Consider the following 20,172-nt stretch of genomic DNA (forward strand, 5'->3'; position numbering starts at 1 on the left):
AGGGAAAATAATAAATGAAGTTGTCCGCCGGTTCGGAGATTAACCTCGCCCCGCTCCTACGGTAGTGCCCTCCCTACACGGTGGCCCCGTCCGCGGCGACTGTGTGCCCGTGTGTTGTGTTTAAACTGCCAGCAGCTTCGCCGATGCAGCCTCCGCAGCTCCGCAGCTCCACTCCGCCATTTTTCTCCATGTAAATGAAGGAGAAGAGAGACGGGACAATGTCGCCCCCTGCAGGCCGACAGCGGTAGTGCAAGTGTGTTCATTACATGTATTTATATATTTGTATATAATGTGTGTTTGTATATATTTGAATTACAAAATATGTTCTCAGTCGTTACATATTTGCCTCAGATAACATCCATCTTTTTTTTATTATTTCAATTTCTTAGTTTCTAGTATATTTTGTGAGATACAATAATTGAATGCATCAGGATAGAGAGACAGCAAATTAAGAAACTTAATTGCATTGATAAGTTGTTTATATCTGCATTTGACAATAAAGCTTTTGAATCTTTGAATATTTGGTAAAGCCAAAATACAAGATTGGAGACGTTTTAAAGTCGACCAAATCTCTTAATGTTAGAGTCTAATAGTTGGTTGGTTTGTGTTAAGTGGTTCTGTTTGCAGTTCTTATGGCATGAAAACTGGAATAATATTTGTTGTACACTCAGTTGGTATTTTATCTGGAACACCTGGCACAGTAATGCTGCTATTTATAAACATTTTATACTTTTGTCTATAACAACGCATATTTTGTAAACTGGTCATATGTTTTGTCTTGAGTTTGATAAAAACAGGTCCTGATCTTATTTATTGGTTGTATTTATGAAAGAACTAGCTCTGTACTGCAAATCACTGAATTATATGGAAAAGAAAGCAGCACAAAAAACTGCCCTTAGCTATGTTATTTATTTTCTGTTTGTATTTTTCTTGCCCTATCACTTTGTACTGATTGTACCTCTATCATACATTGATCTAACAAAAAAAAATGAAAATTAGAAAAGTGAATTCAATTTTCAAATGTTCATTATCATATGGAAGATTTAACTGATTAACTTTATAGATTTTTTGACACATTTTTTAACCCAAATGTCTGCACATGCTACTGATGTTGTTGTTTAATTATTTCAGTTCATGGAATAAATGTAACACTATATTGACATTTGAAGAGAGGCTCTTATTTATTTGAACTGTCTGTTTTCTGCAGGTGTTTTATTTTTTTAATTTATTTTCATATTAAAACTCAACAAACTGTGTTTTCCTCTTGTAGCACCCAGCTGCAGTAATCGGTTTATTTACGAGGTGCAGCAACAGAGGAAGAGGACGAAGAAGAAGAAACTGTAATCGTCACTTCCGACGAAGACCTAGCGGGGGTCACGTGATGTTACATTAGCTCGGTGACTCTGCTATGTTTGTCGTTTGCATTAACGTTTTAAAAATGCCGCATTTTTCGCTTTTGTCGGTTCACCTTCGTCGGAGGGTGCCCCGCGGCTGCCCCAAGACCCGTTTACATCGACGCCGGGAGCAGAATTTGATTGAGAAAACGGCCGCTGTGGGGCCGCGCGTCACGTGACCAGCATGCGGCGGAGCGTTTGATAAAAAGATGGCGTGAGCGCGGCGGAGCGGAGAGGACAACAACCCGCCGATCGACAGACCGTCCAACCGACCGCCAGGTAACCTCACATCTGCGGGGGAACCGTTCATGTAACACCAACTGAACACCTCCGTCGTTAAAAACAAAAAACTTGCCGTCGTGTTTTTGACACCTGACGGATATTTTTGCTCGTTATTTTCGGTTTGATGCGACAACGGCAGCGTTGTTAACGCTTTCGGTTGCTAACGCTAGCTAGCGTCTGCGATGACACTGCGTGAGAGCGACAACAACCGTGTTAGCCGACCGAGCCGCTCACAACTGCTGTGAGACAGACTGGGGGAGGACACAGTGAGCCATACGGTGATGTTTTTGTTACTGGAGATTTGTCCTGTAGCTTCGTTTATTGGTAATTCGGTTTCCTGCTGCAGCAGCGTAACTTGGCTAACCAAAAAACTTGTGTGTCTAAATGTTAACGAAAATGCTCGTTGACGCCCAACGGTGTTAGAGATAAAGTTAGAAACATCAGGTAATAAATGCATAATGTCACCACCTGTGAGGTAGCTACAGTGGGGTTTAAAAGAAGTGGGTTGACATTTGTGACATTTACAACGCCTGTTTGATCTTTGGGAAATCCGTAGCTGCACATTGCTTGGGATTAAGTTCCCTGTTGTTAGTTTGTACACATTTGACTCCACTGCCTCGTCTCGTAACAGTGATGAATGTGAAAGTGTCTTTGAGCTAACTGCACTGCTAAGCTGTGTCACCCTGGGCTAAACCAGGCCAGTTATAAGCTGGCATGCCACTGTCAGTCAGTGGTTAGCTGCTGCAAATGAGCCATAACTGAATCAGCGGGTTGAATGTTTGCTACCGTGACACACTGCAGAGTTAGATCCTGTTTGTTTGTTTATAATTATTAACTGGTGAAGTTAGCGATGAGTCCGGGGGTGAGGTGGTGGTGGTGGGGGGGGGGGCTACCATAGAGTCAGAGGGATCAGGAAGTTGAAAGCAGGGCATTGCAAACACGTGTCTTGTTTTGGGACACTTCGGATCAAGACTCGGACCAGATCTGGTGTGTAAACGCTTCAGTTATAAATGGATATCTCCCATTCTTCTATCGTTAGTCTTACATTGGACTAAACTGAGGTTCTCCGGGTCGGTGGTTTCCTTTTTAAAGTTTCATTTTCATTTTCCGGCGTGCGGTCTTTGAGTAGATGCGGTGAAGCGAAAATTTACAATAGAGGCGTATTATTTCTCTTACATTAGACTGAAGTAACTTTGCCTATGTGTTAAATGTGAACAACAAATGTTTGGTCGTCTTATTTTGAATGTAAAAAATATGTAACAGGTTTATTTTTCTTTAGAAACTTGAATCTGAATTTCCCTTTGCTTGTTTAATCCACACGTGTGCTATACATGTGGGTCGGTCAGTATTTCTAATGTCAAGGGCTGCAACTAACAATTATATGTGACAAAGAAATGGCATCAAATCCTCACATTCACGAAAACAGGAACTGCAAACTTGTGGGCGTTGTTGCTTAAAGTTGACTATAATGACTTATAACAATTATTCGGTTATTAAAATAGTTGCTGATTTATTTTCTGTTGATCAGCTAATTATTCCAGATCTACTAATACATATCTTCTGATATTTTTTGGGGGGCCATGCAGTTATTTGTACAGTTTTTGGTTACATTACTGTTTTGACTTTTACTTTGTAAGCATGCACAGTAGCATGTTTTAGCATCTGTCCTCTGTAAATAACATGTAAACTCAGGACTGCAATGAACATTTTTTGTTTTGTTTTCATTACTGATCAATCTGCTCATTATTGTTTTGATTGTTAATTTCATCTATAAAACACAAAAAACCTGAAAAATTCAAATTTTAGAGCCCAAGGTGACTTTCTAAAAACAAGAGAGGCTGTGAATTCTCAAATTTGAGAACCTGAAAGCATTAAAATGTTTAACATTTTTATTTGACAAAGCTGCTGAAACAATTAATCAGTTATTAAAATAGTTACAATAGATTTATTTTCAGTTGATTAATTGCCTTTTTATATCAGCACTATTTAAATTATTTGGAAATGATCATTTACATGCTTGTGGTTGTGAGAGAATTCTGGTTCATCCAGTTGCTCAAGCAGAGATTAGTCTCTCAGACAGTTTAGTGTGTAGTATAACAAAGTACAAACATCCTTTGTTCTGTGTTGCAATGTTTTATGGCTGCAACTGCCATTGATTTCATTATCGATTAATTTGCTGAACATTTTGTTGATTAATTGATTGAATTTTTGTTCTATACACTGTCAGAAAATGGGGAAAATTGCAGATCACGTTTTCCTAATATGGTTTTCAAATTGCTTGTTTTGAGAGAGATTGTTTTCTGTCATACAAAACAAACTATAACACTGGAAAACTTACCGAATTTGTTGCTGATGTATTTTCTTTTATCAGCTATTATTGTTCGATTACATTTTTGTTTATGAATAAATGTTGTCAGCACATGATGGATGTTAACAAAGTTCTATTCGTTTTTCTTGCAGATGGATCCTGGACAGGATTTACTTCTCGCTGCCCTAAGTGAGAGTGGCATTTGCCCAAATGATATTGGCCTATTTGATGTTGATTCTCAGGATGTTGCACAGCCCTCTACAACCCAGCAAGTAAGATGATCCTTAGTTTTAGTTATGATGGACCAGAAGCAGTATTTTTATAACTTAATATTCTGATTTCTGGTTCTCTTTCAGTCTATCTCCATCAATGCCCTGGATGTTGGCGTGGGGGCAGAGACAGTGGAAGTTGTTCGAACTGAGCCTCCAGCTCCAGTCCCTATAGTTACTTTCAGGGTGAGATTACAGAACATGATGTTCCCTTGATTAATTATTGAAGACACAATGCTTTGCTGTTGCTGATGTATTGTGGTATGCATTAAAATCAAACTTAACTCTCTGTCTGATGTCTCCAACAGCACAAACCTCAGCCATCAACCACCACATTTGTCTTAAATCAGCTGAATCAGTTGCCGTCGCTAGGAGCTGTCGCAACCAAACAATCAGTTACAAACCCCATCAAACACACCATAACGGTCACCAAGGTGGTCCATGTTGCTAATTCAGCCCTGCGAGGTTCATCCACCCCCTCCTCCACAACTGTTCCTCCTTCAGCTTCCACAGTCGTGCCTTCGAACAGAGAACAGGTCAGTTGGTGGAGCACATGTTTTCAGTGTTCAATAGCGGAAAGAAAATGGAGGACATCAGAGTGAAAGGCATTCCTCCTGGTTATGATCGTACATTTTATTTTCTTAGCAGATTCAGTTGAAAGATCTTCTTAGGACCGGCCATGTGAAGAGCACTGGCCTAAAGGGCAACAGTCTAATGGAGCTGATGAAGCTAAAGCCTCCACCTGACATTGCTCCACCAGTAGCAACAGCTACAGGTCCAAGTAAGTTATTTAAAAGTGCAATTAGACCGTAGTGGTGATGTATGATTTTAATCATCACCATTTGGAGAGGCCTATAAAATGTTAAAGGAAGTTAAAAGAACCTGAGAGTTCACTTGAGGTCCAGAGATCCAAAATAATGAGCTAAAAGCTACAGAGTGGGTTATTAATTCTTAGTGGGTTCAGACCTCCTGGCGTCTCTTTAGAGTCACTTGATGATATCAATAGTGCTCAATGCAGGTTTAAGTCCCAGCACAGGGCGGTTAGCCATGTTCAGTCAGAACCAAACAATTTCCCTGTTTACCCCTCAGCAAAGAGGATGCACTTAAACCAACCTGCATGCAGACATAAATATTAACATTTCAATAAGGTTACAGGAAAGACTATCATCTTAAGTTATCAGAAGCTGTGTACGGAGAAAAAACTATTTACAAAGAGGTTCTTTAAAAACCTTTTGATCAAAGTCGTGTTTCCAGAAGTAATTTAACAGAAGGTTCATCGGACAGGTCATTAGAAATGAATAGATAGATAAAGTGTACCAAATGAGAATACAAATTACTTGTGTGTGTTCTATGTTAGATGCCTGTACACCCTCTTGTCCATGTTCTATTTAAACATGGAAACTTTGAATTTCAAAGCCATCTAAAAGCTGGTGATCTATGCAAAGTTCAGTTAATAAATACAAAATGAAGGCAAATTGAGGTGATTGAATTAACCTGATGTGTGGCAGTTCCCTCAAAACTGCAATATTTTCAAATTTAGCACATCTGTACTTGAGTGGCATTCACTGTATCAGTAACACCTGTTGTCTCTGTTGTCGTTTCAGGTGAAATTAACAATGGGATCAAGAAGGAAGTAATGGGTAAAGATGCTGCCAGGATCTGGATTAGTGATGACATTAAAATGCAAAACTTTTCACATCCTCTGGTGAGTGTTTTAAAAGCATGCATTCTGCTAAATGCATCAGTATATTCAAGGAACGGTACTGTTTATCGTTAGGTCTAAGAAATGCTTAAAAGCAAGTGAATATTGTGAGAATTTATTGTCTCTTTATGTCAATCTCTGTGTGTAGAAACCCCCAGGGATGAAAGAAGAGGATGAGCCTGAGGAGGAAGAGGAAGATGAGTTGGGTCATGCAGAGACTTATGCAGAGTACATGCCAATGAAATGTGAGTATAACTGTTGAGTTAGACTGCTTTGATTCCTAATCTCTTGAAGCCACGTCTCCATGTGATGACAAACATGGAGGAATTGTAATCAGTTTGATAATGAGCTTTGCCGAGCCATAGCCAGTATTGTTTGGTTATGAGTCTGAAGCACACATGCCATGGTAACACTGTGTATATTTAACAGTGAGGTGTAGCCATTCTACAAACTTAATTTGCAGTATTCAGCCAGCCACTGTGTAATCAGGCCTGAAAATGGGCTGGATTGAGTGATAACAGCTCTCCCTTGGCGGATGACGCTCAATCAGATCAAACAGAATGATTCCTTGTTACTGTTTCTGTGTCGAGCCACTGACCAGTCACTTTGTCAATGTAGTAAAGATTGGCCTGCGGCATCCTGATCCCGTGGTGGAGACCAGTTCCCTGTCCAGCGTCAACCCTCCAGATGTGTGGTACCGACTGTCCATCCCGGAGGAAACCATTGATCGGGGCAGCCTGTCTGCTCTGCAGCTGGAAGCCATCACGTACGCAGCTCAGGTAAGCAGCGTTCATTTTGTGAAGAAAAAACTATCTCAAAAAGTTTTGATTCACAACAAAAACCAGAATAAAGCAAAATATCTGCAGAAACACAGACGTGCACCTGGTTGGTAAAACATATCCACAGCTGCCCAAATCTTTCTCTTATTCAGATGTTAGTTAATGTATTTGTTGCACTGTACGTAGCTGTACAAAACTTGAAATTTGTCTAAAAGTCTCTTTTTTTAAATTGCTTTTAATATTAAAATTTTATTTCCTGCACTACTCTGTTCTTTTTTTTTTTTTAGTTTTGTTCTTACTTAATTAGTTTGTCATGTCAAGCACCTTGAAAAGCCTCCCATAAATAATGTATCATTTAAAAATTAAAAATTTAGATAGGAGCCAAAATCAACACTGCAGGTAAACACTTGGCATTCCTTTTTTCTTTTTTCTTTTTCACTATGATTTTGTGTGACACTCAAAGGAAAAATAGTGCAGTCTTAATTGTTTATTTCTTTTCTGTGATCGCAGCAACACGAGACATTCCTCCCCAGCGGTGACCGAGCTGCCTATTTGATCGGGGATGGAGCTGGTGTGGGGAAAGGCCGAACCATTGCAGGGATCATCTATGAAAATTACCTTTTAGGCCGGAAGAGATCACTTTGGTAAATACCACAAATCTCTTGAATTATATTCAACACTGAGGGACTACAACCTATTGTGTTTCAAGTAAATGTTTTGCCAAGCTAATTACCTAATTTATCTTATGTATTAAATCCTTTTGTTCAGGTTTAGTGTCTCAAATGATCTGAAGTATGATGCTGAACGGGATTTAAGGGATATTGGAGCCAAAAACATTCAGGTTCATTCACTGAACAAGGTAAGATCCTTGGATGATACACCGATGAGAACAGTGAGGAATGTTTCCTGGCTGGTTAAAGTCTGACTCAATTACACTTTTTATCTTTCCAGTTCAAATATGGCAAAATCTCCTCAAAACACAACGGCAGTGTGAAGAAAGGTGTGATCTTCGCCACCTACTCCTCCTTGATAGGAGAGAGCCAATCAGGAGGCAAGTACAAGACGAGATTTGAACAGCTTCTCCACTGGTGCGGGGAGGACTTTGATGGAGTTGTATCCTTTTTATAGAAGCTTTTTTGAAGGTGCTGTTACTAAAAATAGATGATCCGTACGCATTTGAATAAGATGGATTTTATACCGTCTTCTTTTCAGGAATTCAAATGACTTTCCTTAACCAAATATCTCTAGATTGTCTATGACGAGTGTCACAAAGCCAAAAATGTGTGTCCAATTGGTTCTTCCAAACCTACGAAAACCGGGCTCGCGGTGTTGGAACTGCAGAACAAACTCCCCAAGGCTCGGGTTGTGTATGCAAGTGCTACAGGTGAGTAGATGTGACCAACTGATATTTGCTTCTCGAACTGAATTGGCAGATTAAACCTTGGTGAGGAAGGTGAATCTGTGCAAACACCAGATACTGAAAATTACTGTACTCGTTTCTGTGTAGGTGCCTCTGAACCTCGGAACATGGCCTACATGAACCGGCTGGGCATCTGGGGGCACAAAACACCCTTCAGAGAATTTGGCAACTTTATTCAAGCTGTTGAGCGCAGGTGGGTTTTCTCTTTTTATACATGACAGCAAAAATATTTCCCTCCGAAAATCTTTCAAAACGTTCATAGGTTTTAACAGGTGGTTAGTGGGAAATCTGTTTCTTGTCTCTTATTTAAAAAAAAATGTGTGTTTTTGTACATTTATTCCTCAATTTCAGAGGTGTTGGTGCCATGGAAATAGTAGCTATGGACATGAAACTGAGGGGGATGTACATAGCGAGGCAGTTGAGTTTTACAGGTGTGACTTTCAAGATCGAGGAGGTTCCCCTGACTCAGAAGTACATCTACATGTACAACAAGTCTGTGAGGCTGGTAAGCAAATAGAAATAAGCGTGTAGAAGTTATAACAGCATTTTAACCACATTACTTTCTTTTATATGTGCTTGCAATCAGTAAACTGATTTCATCCTGCTCCCATGCTTCCCCCAGTGGGTGAGTGCACGTGAGAAGTTCCAGCAGGCTGCGAATCTGATGGATGCAGAACAACGCATGAAGAAGTCCATGTGGGGCCAGTTCTGGTCTGCTCACCAGCGATTCTTCAAATATCTCTGCATTGCATCCAAAGTCCGCAGAGTGGTGCAGCTGGCCAGAGAGGATGTCCAGAATGGGAAGGTGAGTCTACGCATGAAATGTTAAAGGATTCACAATCATTCCCGTTGTTAATATTGTGATCCTGATTCATGACTGACTCCGCTAATGCAAACACTTTCTCTTTAAGCTTCATTGACAAATGACAAGTGTGTTACTGCATGACAGACTGTGTACAGGAAGAGAAGCAGGGTCTGTATGTAAATAAACTCAACATGTGAGAGACAGGGGAGAAATATTTTACTCTACAGAATCTTGGAAACTTGTTATTGATGAGGAAGAGCTAATTTATAACAAACTAACCTAGTGGCTCACTCACTCTGTTGTACTGGTACTGTACTGGAAATCTGTGGGAAGCGGGTGAATAAAAGCCCTGACCACTATTTGACCATAAATGGTCAAATGGTCAGTAATTTTTCAATTTCTCAATACAACGATGATGCTCAGTGGTATCCTCAGTGTATAAATTACTGACGAGCTATTTCCTCCGCAGTGTGTGGTGATTGGTCTTCAGTCCACCGGTGAGGCGAGAACACTGGAGGCCTTGGAGGAAGGAGGAGGAGAACTCAATGACTTCGTGTCGACTGCAAAGTACGGACTGACCACAGATAATTTTTCTCACATGGTTTAATCAGGGTGAAATGAGTGTCACTGTAATAAAATGTTTTGTTGTTGTTGCAGAGGTGTGCTGCAGTCCCTGATTGAGAAGCACTTCCCAGCTCCAGACAGACAGAAGCTTTACAGCCTGTTAGGCATCGACCTCTCAGCGAAGAAGACGCCCTCTCCCAGTGAAACCGCAGCGAAGCCTGAACAGAAAGGCAAGAAGAGGAAAGGTAATGAAAGTTAAAAGCTAAAACTGAACTGAACCTGTCTTCTATCTATCTGTCAGAAACTCCACAAAGCTAAGAAATAATCCCTGCCTTGTCTTCATCTGATCAACTCTCCAGGTTCAGAGGTCAAAAAGCAGCAGAAAAAGAGGCCTCGCAAACACGGTGGTCTGTCGGGTACGAGCTCGGAGGAGAGCCAGTCGGAGGATTCGGACAGAGACTCCGGTAAAGACTGCGACAGTGACGACAGCTTAAAGTCTGTCAGCTCAGCAGACGAAGACGACGATTTCAACCCATTCAGAGACGAGTCCGGCGACGACGAGGAAGACGGTGAGACGGAGGAGGCTTGTGGACGTTGAATGAAAACATTTTATAGCCAGTTCGGTGCTGATGGGGGAAACCTTTATGCCTTCCTTTGTTTAGATCCCTGGCTAATCAGAAAGGAACCAAAGAAAGGGAAAGAAAAGAAGAAGAAAAAGAGAAGGAAGAGCATCGATCCAGACTCCATTCAAAGTGCCTTGTTAGCGTCCGGGCTGGGCTCCACCAGGCCTGCTTTCACTGCCCCCGTTAACCCCCCCAGCGCCCCTGCCACAGGTAAGCACTTCGCAGCGTGGCAAAGACAAATTATGACACTCTGATATAATCTTAGTTAGTGAACGCCTTTGTTTTTATTTGTTCATTAGTCAAGCCGGAGATTCAGGATACCTGTCTGACAAGTCAGGACGCAGTGGAACATGCCCAGAAAATGAAGAAAGATCTGCTGGAAAAACTTGAGCAGCTGGCAGAGGATCTACCTCCCAACACTCTGGACGAGCTCATCGATGAACTGGGTGGACCTGACAATGTCGCTGAGGTGTGAACATCTGTGGCTGGCTTCTGTGTAGCTTTAAGTAATTCTCATGTTGTTGTTGGGTTTTTAAAGCCGGATCGGTATTGTGTTTCACTGACTCAAGTGTTTGTTCTCCTGCGCTCCAGATGACCGGACGTAAAGGTCGTGTGGTCAGTAATGACGACGGCAGCATCACCTATGAGTCTCGCTCTGAGCTGGATGTCCCGGTGGAAATCCTCAACCTCACAGAGAAGCAGAGGTTCATGGATGGAGAGAAGGTAAAGGCAGAGTTACCGGGGAGATAGATTTAACTGAACATGTTAATCATAAGTGATTGGGGGTTTCACACCTGTAGTTTGGGTCATTTGGTCTGGACCAAGGGAAAAATGTGACAAGGAGTGATGAGTTACTTATTTATTGAACAGTTTTGATGATGCCGTCCTACATCATCAGTGCTGCATTGACTCATGGGGAAAGTCACGCTGCTCTTTACTGGACTTGATGTGTTTGTTCATGTTTTCTGGTGCCACCAGGAAAGAAACGATTGTTATTTCTTGAGAATGCAGTTTGATCTCATGATATGAATAATGACAAACAGGATGAAAAAGACGCATCTTGTTCGGTAATACAGTTACTGTGGGGGCACCATGTTTCATTAGGCCTCCACACTGGCGACAGCAGAGGCTGGAACATTATGTTTTTGGGTTGTCCGTCCACCCATCCGTCCCATTCTCATTAACACAATGGCCCAGTAATCCCTTGAGGGAATTTCTTCATATTTGATTTGAACATTCGCTTCAACTTGAGGATGAACTGATTAAGACTTTGTTGGTAAAAGGTCAAAGTTCAAGGTCACTGTGACCTCACAAAACATGTTTTTAGATGTAACGCAATAATTCAAACGCTAATTATGACATAGTTTAACACAAACTCCTAATGAAGTGATGACAGTTTATATCCAAAAGGTCGAAGGTCAACTTCTGTGACATAACAATGTTCTGCGAAAACATTTCAAGCCCTTATTCAATGCTGTAACTCAGATTGTGACCATATTTCCTGCAAGTTGACTGTTTGGTGGAGGGATACAACCGTGAGGCAGGAATTCTAGTTTTGTTTTTAATGCTGAACTACCGAAATACATTATTCATTTTGCTGTCACGCAGCGAACAAAACACACCTGAGCCTGATTGTAAGTTGAATGACACCCTCCTGTTCAGGCTGTCTTGCCCCAGCTGTTGACTTTGCACCAATTCAAACTTTTACATCAACAAATGAACTGAACCAAAAAAGGCAAATGCACCAGAATTAATTTGAACTGCACCAAAGAGATTAGGTGTCAAAGGAAACATTCACTTTACCGACTGTGCTCAGTCTCTGTCCTGCAGCTGTCTCACTGTTCATACTGAGGGATCTGAAACTAGTGACAGCACTGATGGCATTTTGTAAATAAATGAAGCGGCTGCTAATTCCACTTCCTTACGTGAAAGGTTAATATTGGTTGTCTTTCTTTCCGACCAGAACATAGCCATCATCTCAGAGGCTGCCAGCTCAGGTATATCCCTGCAGGCCGATCGTCGAGTGAAGAACCAGCGGCGGAGAGTCCACATGACACTAGAGCTACCGTGGAGTGCAGACAGAGCTATACAGCAGTTCGGTCAGTAAATATTAAACCTTGGGCTCTTCTGTACTTCTTGCATTTAACAGATACGAAATGACGACGACGTGGTTCAATATGTACCGAACTTTCTGTTCTGTTTGTCTGGGCACAGGGAGAACTCACAGGTCAAACCAGGTCACGGCTCCAGAATATGTCTTCCTCATATCGGAGCTTGCAGGAGAGCAGAGATTCGCATCCATTGTTGCCAAAAGACTTGAAAGCCTGGTAAGGACTCATTGTATTCTTAATTAGAAACCAATCATTCCTCATTTATACTACACATTAACTCCATTTGTTGTCACTCTCTCCAACAGGGGGCTCTCACTCACGGAGACCGAAGAGCAACAGAAACCAGGGATCTCAGCCGGTTTAACTTTGACAACAAAGTAAGTACATCAAGCGTTTGTCTGAGAGAAGCTCTTATAGTTGTCTTTACCTGCCAGTGACTCACTCATGTTGATCTGTGCCACAGTACGGCAGGAACGCTCTGGAAATTGTGATGAAGTCGATCGTAAAGCTCGATTCTCCATTAGTGTCTCCGCCCTCTGACTTTAAAGGGGACTTCTTCAAAGGTATGACTCATGCTCTAATAAACAAGGCAGGGAATTTCTCCTTTAATCAGAAATGTACACAGTCCATTTTGTTTGCTGCACAGTTAGTTCACCCTGTAGCTTCCTGTAATTGCTTGACATTTATATCTTTTGTATTATTAAAAAATCAGTGGTTCTCGTCTGCTGCTCTGACTAATAACATCATTTTTCTTCTGCAGAAATTCAAAGTGGATTAATAGGTGTGGGCCTGATAAATGTGGAGGACAGATCTGGCACGCTCTCGCTGGACAAAGGTGATTTTTAAATTAGCAGAAAAAGGGTTGACATTACCGCTGTTCTTGCCGGTAATTTCATTTGCAATGCAGGTGCAGTGATGCTGAAATTTTCAAATAGATCTTATGCATATACTTTTGTTACTGCGCCAGACTACAACAACATCGGGAAGTTCCTGAACCGTATTTTGGGCATGGAGGTGCAGCAGCAGAACGCCTTGTTCCAGTACTTTTCTGACACACTGGCAGCAGTCATACAGGAAGCCAAGAAGAATGGCAGATATGATATGGGCATTCTCGGTAAGATCGTGTTATTATTCCTCATTTTATCATTATACCCACTTTTATATATTTCCTCTGTGAAAATCAGCAATCATCTGTCTGCTCTGAAGGTTGGATTTCAGGGCTGAAGTCGAAAGGTATCAAACGTGTGTAAAACTCTTATCTCCACCTGTCTTTTATTAGATCTGGGCTCCGGTGATGAGAAGGTGAAGAAGGTCGACTGCAGGAAATTCCTAACGCCAGGCTACACCACATCAGGACATGTGGAACTCTTCACCGTAAGTTCACGTTTTATTTATACGCCCTTTAGGATGTGTGGGGATCGCAGCGACTTTACCTGACTTTATATCTGTGCGTGTCTTTTCCCAGGTGAGTGTGGAGAGAGGAATGTCGTGGGAAGAAGCCACACATGCTTGGGCAGATCAGAATGGACCAGATGACGGTTTCTATGTACAGGTATGGCTTACTTAAAAGTTTTTGCTCTGCTAAAACGATTTCCCATGATGCAACTCAGTGGCATCTTTTTATCAAACCCTGCCTGGTACATGCCAATCCAGTTAGTATCCAGTTTGCAATGCAGAGTTTCTGATATCTCTCGCCAAGAGCTGAAGAAGTCTTTATCCAACTGTTTTCATGTGCTGAGTAGAACTAATTAGGACTGATAAAACTGAGCGCCGCTGTGAGTACAACATGCGTTTCCTTTTCAGATGAGGAACAACAAGAAAACAGCCATACTGGTCAAAGAGGTGAACACCAAGAAGCGGCTGTTCCTGGTGCACAGGCCAAACACCGGCAAACAACTCAAACTGGAGACGTACACAGACATCAAGAAGAAGTTTAAAAAGGTTACACAACATCCCTTTTTTAATTAAAGTCACTGAGAAGAACACTAAATTCTTTATGCGGTGAATCATGACGTTTTTTTTTTTTTTTTCGTTTGCTCTGTTAGGTCTTGTCAGAAGACGCTAAGCAGCACTGGACTGACCAGTACAAGTCGTCTGCAAGAATCTGCTCTCATGCATATTGGTATGTGCACTTTATGTTAATGGCTGTGTCTGGTGTTGTTCAATGTTTTTCTTCTGTCAATGAATCTCATGAGACCAAAACAAACAAAGAATGTCTGTGTATCCAAAGCCTTATATGTCTTATTGCTCTGAGCTGTAGAGCTACTAAACTAAACTATTAAAAACACATCAGTGAGCCACACTGCTGCTACTGAGTGACATGTTCCTTCATCACCATGAACACTGGCACAACAGTTAACTTCAGTCAGTTCTGGATACTTGCATATCCTCCCTGCAGCTGGAAATACTCACTAAAGTACCAAATGTGTATTGATCCACAGCTAAAAATAGAACCCAAAAACTAAAATCCCCCCAGCCGTTTCAGAAAATTGTCTCTTTGAAAAAAAATGAAACTATATTTGTGATGCATTTGTAAAGATTTTTTTTTTTTTAGACTTTAGACTCACTGTTACCGTTGATGAGTCAAAACTTAAAAGTCTTTGTTTCCATCTTCTGTGGTTGTTAATGTCAGTCCATGTGGTTTTTCTGCCCACAGGCGGGGGAACTGTAAGAAGGCGTCGGTGGGTCTGCAGTGTGAAGTCGGTCTCCGGTGCAGGACGTACTACGTTCTGTGCGGCTCGGTGCTCAGCGTGTGGAACGAGCTGGAGGAAGTGCTAACGCCGGTCAGCGGAACCAATGTGAAGGTGCAGATCGTCCGCCTCAGAACAGAAGACGGACAGAGGATAGTTGGTAAGTTGAGGAACTGCTTCTTTTAAAGGAATAGTTTCACATTTTGGGAAATATTTTTTTTTTTTTTGTTTTTTGCTTTCTTACTGAGAGTTACATGAGAAGATACAACTGAAGCCTCTTCATCCCCTGTGGGACAGTGAGCTCCCTTCATTTCTTAAATTTAATTTCATGGATTATAGCATTAGAGATTATTGTTGTGTACTGCAGGGAAGGCCTGATACTGTGTGTGTGTGTGACTAAATAACCATGAATAGTATAATATAATAATAATTCTAGGCCATCATCTGTACTTTTATACTTTGGCTGTTTTGATTGTTAAACCGATAAAACATTGCATGATATAATTGTGTAGTATGAAAAAGGTCTTTGTTAGAAACCCTGGTGTTGAGTCTCTCTGTAGGTTAGCTTCATCTTGGTTATCTCGTCTGTCAGGACCGTTGTTGGTGGTCTAGGTTTTTATTTTGCCCAGAGGAGTCCATCAATTTTTTTCTTTCTTGTGTAAGTCCAAGGTTGTGATCTAGATCGGTCACCCGATGCCACGTCGCCTTTTCAGATATCTATTGTGGAATACCTCAGTCTGTTTCATATCAGCCTCAGTTTCCTGCCCCTATAATTAACCCTGCGTTAGGATGGACCCTCGTGCTGCTGTCAGATTCTGTAGGTGGACCCTTGTTTTCAGGATGTGTTGCTTGTGTCCTGCCTTTGCTGATGCTCCTGACCAAATAACTGAAGAGCGCCACAAGCTCAAAGTGGCTCGCCCATTTATTCCAACTGGAGATCGATGCGGCTCTCATCTGTTAGATATGAAGCTGCGGCCGGTTAGCGTAGCTCAGCATAAAGACTGGAAACTGCTATTTTGGCTCTTGGCTCGTAACATCTCATGTGTGTTTAATCTGCACTAAAACAGAAGTGGGAGAAATGACAAGTTTAGGTTTTATGGGGTGTTCTCAGCCAGAGCAGTGACTTCTTGGAGCCAGCTTCAGTTTTACTGCACAGACATGAGAGTGGTATCAATGTTCTCATCTAACTCTCAGCAAAACAAAAAGGAGGATTTCCCAAAACGAGGAACTTTTTGTTTCCTATCTATTATTGACGTTTACATTGTTGGTTTTACAGCTGTATGTAAGATAATGGTTCATTCTTAACCCTGTATTTCTTCCTCAGGTCTGATCATTCCAGCGAACTGTGTGTCTCCATTAATTAACAAGCTGTCGACGTCGGACCAGTGCCAGCAGCTGGCTGTGCAGGAGCAGCAGAAGCGCCAGCAGCTCCACCCTCAAAGTCTGAGTCACGCACCCAACACATAGTTTGAGGTGGACCGCTTGGCTTCATGGGAGTCGATCCCATCTCCACCCCTTGAGTTCACGTCCCATTCTAAAGGGATCTGGCTCCATCAATGTCTATCTCTGCACTGCAGGCTCCAGGACCGCCGTCCCTCGTTGTGCACCCTCACGCCCCCTTTTTCCCATCGTCGAGGGTCAGGTGTTGCACCGAGCTGTCGTGGTTCTCAGATGTAAAGCAGTGGTTGTACAGAGAGAAGATTTCAGGGTTTTTTCTTTTAATTTTAATCTCCAGAGACTCTTGTTTTCACCTAGAGCGATTTGACAGGTGATGTATTGTCCTCTGACATTCAGAGTGAAAAGATTTGTGATATATTGGTCCAGACAGAGTTTAAACCTAGAGAGCCTGTGGCTGTTATCCACTCCTCACACATGCTTTAGTCTGTTTAGTCCAGATTACCTGGTATGAAGCAAAGACTTTTATTTCTTGGTCCAGACCAAAGGTGGACGAGACAAAGACAACTATGTCTTTCAGAGCCGGAGAACTTCTTAGTCATTAAACAAAAAAAATAGCATTTAATGCTGAACTACAATCCCATAGTAATATATGATGAGCACTGTTAGTCAGTTTTTCCCTCTTCGTTATTGTTCAGCACTAACGGAGAGAGAGAATTGGTTCTTTGTCCTTTGACTATTACTCCAGTTAACTGCAGGAAACCTGATGTGTGCTGTTTTCTGATGCTTTGTAGACGTTTTCACTCACGAGACAAAGACCAAAATGTCATTACTGTCAAAAACCTCTTTCATCACTATCACAGACCAGTTTGCTTTTGCTTTTATCTTTGTTTTGCACATGGATCTCAAAGTGATCAAAGTTCCTTGGTTCCTTTTTTTTTTTTTTTAATTCCATTTTCATAATTGTGTTCCTCTTTGTCTATAACCGTCAGGAGTTTGTCAAATGTGCCTTTGTATCAGTAGAAACAGCCGCTGCAGTCAGGCACCTTTACAAAGCACTAACAAGGAAAGATTTGGTTCAGTGTCAGCTGTCCGCTTTCTCTATTTATAGCAGGTGAAAGTAAGAAAATAATGTTGACACAGTTAAACATCAGAGGAATAAGCTAAGCTTGTGTTATCAACAAACCGGCCTTTCTTTCCAGACAATGGATATTTGGTTTATGCAGTCAGAGCTGCACAGTGTTTTCATTACAAATGAAAATGTAAAAAAAAAAAAAAAGTCTCCCTGCTTTTAATAAGCAGCAATCACACACTTAATCAATTGTTTAAATCGCACTATAATGTGGTTATAAGCAGATATAAAGACATTTTGTTCAGTGTTTAACAGTTACAACTTCTCCTATGAAGATGCATTTTATATTACAACTGTGTTTTAATATACTGTCATTCATCTCTTTATACACCAGTATCCACTTATGGGTGTCCACAGGAGTTACCTAGTTGACAAATACATTAACAAACACTTAAATCTGTTTATAGTCAAATTATCGTGTGTGATAAAGCATTTATTAAATGTTTGTTTATTGCTTATAAATGCTAAATATTGGGACGTGATGTTGCTACAGATGTTACTGCTGTTTTATTTCAGCAGTTAAGATTTGAGCTTCTTGATCCCAGTCAATCAAAACACTTTATTTTTGTAGAATGAATAAAAAAAAAAAACCCACCTTTGGTCTTTACCTCGACTTTGCCTCAGTCAACTTATTCCTGGTGTTGGTGTTGGTGATGCCTGGCTGAACTAGCTGTTAATTCAAATGAAAAACAAACACTATAAAGCAGCCAAGGAATTCTGAGAAATGAGAAATGCATGTCCTTGACAAAGACCCATCACTTTCTGATTTTTGAGCAGGTTTCAGAGCAGCCACAGTGATGTGCTCAGATGTTTTCTTTCCGATTTTTTCTTCCCTTTCTTTGCCTTTTTTTTTTTTTTTAAATGGAAATCCGCTCAGGGGTTAAACTCATACAAAGACCCTCTTTGAAAAACAAAACAAAGAAAATCTTGGGTTTTACAGTGTATCTGAAACGCATGACTACACCTCTACTCAGTGATGTTACTCTGGCTCTGTCTACAGCTGTGTTCACAGCTCCTTATCTTCACAGTACATGTTCCTAAAACACCTCTCTCTAATCCCTCTGCTTTCTTGAGCCCAGGTGTAATTAAATTCAATGATTGCTTCTGTTGAATAGTGTACCTCTTTGCCTCCTCAGTCCTGTATTGCATTATACTCGATCTGCACTGGAAGGGACAGACCAAAGTCTGGATACATGAGCTGTCCTAATAGCTGATAATTAAAGATGTGTTTTCTGCCACAGTGCGCTCGGACACATCTGAACCTGTGGATTAGTTTCTGTTATTAAGTGTGTGTGTTCTCTCCTGGTTTTCATTGATGCATTTAAAGGCAGGTGAAAAAGGAAGGAAAAAGTCTTTGTATCATACCAATGTGGATTTTGTACAATTTGTAAAAGGATCCAAACTGAAATTTCTTCATGCAGCACATCTCAACTGTTGGGGACAGTATATGAGGAAAAGGCCTTGATGAAAAATATCTGTAAGGTCTGCTCTCGAAATTCAAAGTCACATATTTTAACTTCTTGAATGTGCACCATATATAAGCCAACAAACTCATGTTTTTATTTTGTCTTTTGAGATGTCGTGTACATGAGCTGCTGACGTGATGGTAACATTGTTTTTGAGTGACGTTAAAAAGTCACGGCAGATCGGCTCCTCTGACGTTGAAACACTTGAAGGACTTTTCGTTTTCTTTTTCTTTTCTTTTATCATTGCACGAGTTGCACTACTGACAAGAGTTGTACAAAAATTCGACATTACCTGTACATGAATGAGTGCGATGCTCAATAAAGCTTGGTATACTTCTACCTCGTATCACTGTTTATCACAGTTAGAACTTCATCCTGTCACTATCATACAGCTCGGTTCAGAAAAACAAACACCCACTTCACATTACAGGAAGATTTACATGTATTTGACGCCTTTGTGACTTTTATGAATGAGCCCAGTGGCAAATAAAGAAGCTTGGTGTAATCTTAATTAAAGAGTAATTTAAAATAATTTAAACCAGCTGATTTTTATCAGTGCTAAACGTGAGTCATTTAGACTATTTTATTTTGGCTAATATTTCTGTTTTATTTTGAAAAGATGCCTGGCTCTTTTGGATAAATATATATATTTATATCCAAACAATGACCACTGAGAATGTACTATTATTACATTTTATATTATTCACTTATAATTACTGATGCATCAATGTATAGGAGTCATTTTACTGCTGTAGTTGGTCGAGATGGAACTTATTCTAACAACTTATACACTGGTGGGTGGTTTAATCTATTGTCTGTTTTATCATATTTTATAAGATGATAACAGTTTCCTCTGAACTGTGAAAGTGTAAAGTACAAATACATTTTCAAAGAGCTAATCACCCCCGAAATCTCCATATTCACTCTCACATTTTATATTCTGCCTGTTTCAGATGCATGGAGTGACGTGCAGTGACGTTTATACCAACACCAAAGTAAGTACAGTTCTTAATCTATAATAATATGTCATGATGTGTATTTATTTTATTTGCTGCATTGCTTCAGATGACATAAAGTCGTTTGCTCTGTATGAGCTCATAGTTTTAAATCATAATTATCAAATCAAACCTTATTTACTCATAATTAGCATTTATCTGTAATACCATTCAATGTATTTACTTTTGGAAATTACGTACTTACATCTTTCATTTAAGTCAAATTAAAGTGTAAAT

General features: G+C 40.6%; 2 protein-coding genes across 5 annotated transcripts in view; one reads left to right on the forward strand and one right to left on the reverse strand.

Moving 5' to 3' along the window:
• kmt5aa (lysine methyltransferase 5Aa) overlaps positions 1-1,704 on the reverse strand; it is a 10,736-nt gene extending 9,032 nt beyond the window's left edge. The window contains exon 1 of the mRNA XM_023399672.2: positions 1,512-1,704. Within this exon, the coding sequence (XP_023255440.1) occupies positions 1,512-1,704 (193 nt within the window). The remainder of the gene's footprint in view (positions 1-1,511) is intronic.
• sbno1 (strawberry notch homolog 1 (Drosophila)) lies at positions 1,370-19,279 on the forward strand. Of its 4 annotated transcripts, none has more exons than XM_023399675.2 (33): positions 1,370-1,673; positions 4,137-4,256; positions 4,341-4,439; positions 4,562-4,789; positions 4,899-5,034; positions 5,858-5,958; positions 6,104-6,200; positions 6,574-6,734; positions 7,245-7,378; positions 7,503-7,593; positions 7,686-7,847; positions 7,983-8,118; positions 8,242-8,347; positions 8,506-8,659; positions 8,777-8,959; positions 9,429-9,526; positions 9,617-9,768; positions 9,883-10,092; positions 10,186-10,356; positions 10,446-10,615; positions 10,738-10,869; positions 12,110-12,245; positions 12,361-12,473; positions 12,563-12,634; positions 12,721-12,820; positions 13,018-13,092; positions 13,225-13,371; positions 13,537-13,631; positions 13,723-13,809; positions 14,061-14,198; positions 14,303-14,379; positions 14,914-15,107; positions 16,272-19,279. In XM_023399675.2, the coding sequence occupies exons 2-33, from the start codon at positions 4,137-4,139 to the stop codon at positions 16,412-16,414; spliced, it is 4,218 nt and encodes a 1,405-aa protein (XP_023255443.1). In that variant the 5' UTR covers positions 1,370-1,673; the 3' UTR covers positions 16,415-19,279. The 4 variants fall into 4 exon arrangements, with proteins under 4 accessions (XP_023255443.1, XP_023255444.1, XP_087028280.1 ...); XM_023399676.2 differs by having other exon boundaries at positions 4,902-5,034; XM_087172154.1 differs by lacking the exon at positions 1,370-1,673 and adding an exon at positions 1,785-1,954.
• Positions 19,280-20,172: the final 893 nt, after the last annotated feature.

This window comes from Seriola lalandi, unplaced genomic scaffold (genome assembly GCF_002814215.2).
Source record: "Seriola lalandi dorsalis isolate HSWRI2012SDOR001 ecotype SW California unplaced genomic scaffold, Sedor1 jcf7180002052111, whole genome shotgun sequence".
NCBI classification, from domain to species: domain Eukaryota; kingdom Metazoa; phylum Chordata; class Actinopteri; order Carangiformes; family Carangidae; genus Seriola; species Seriola lalandi.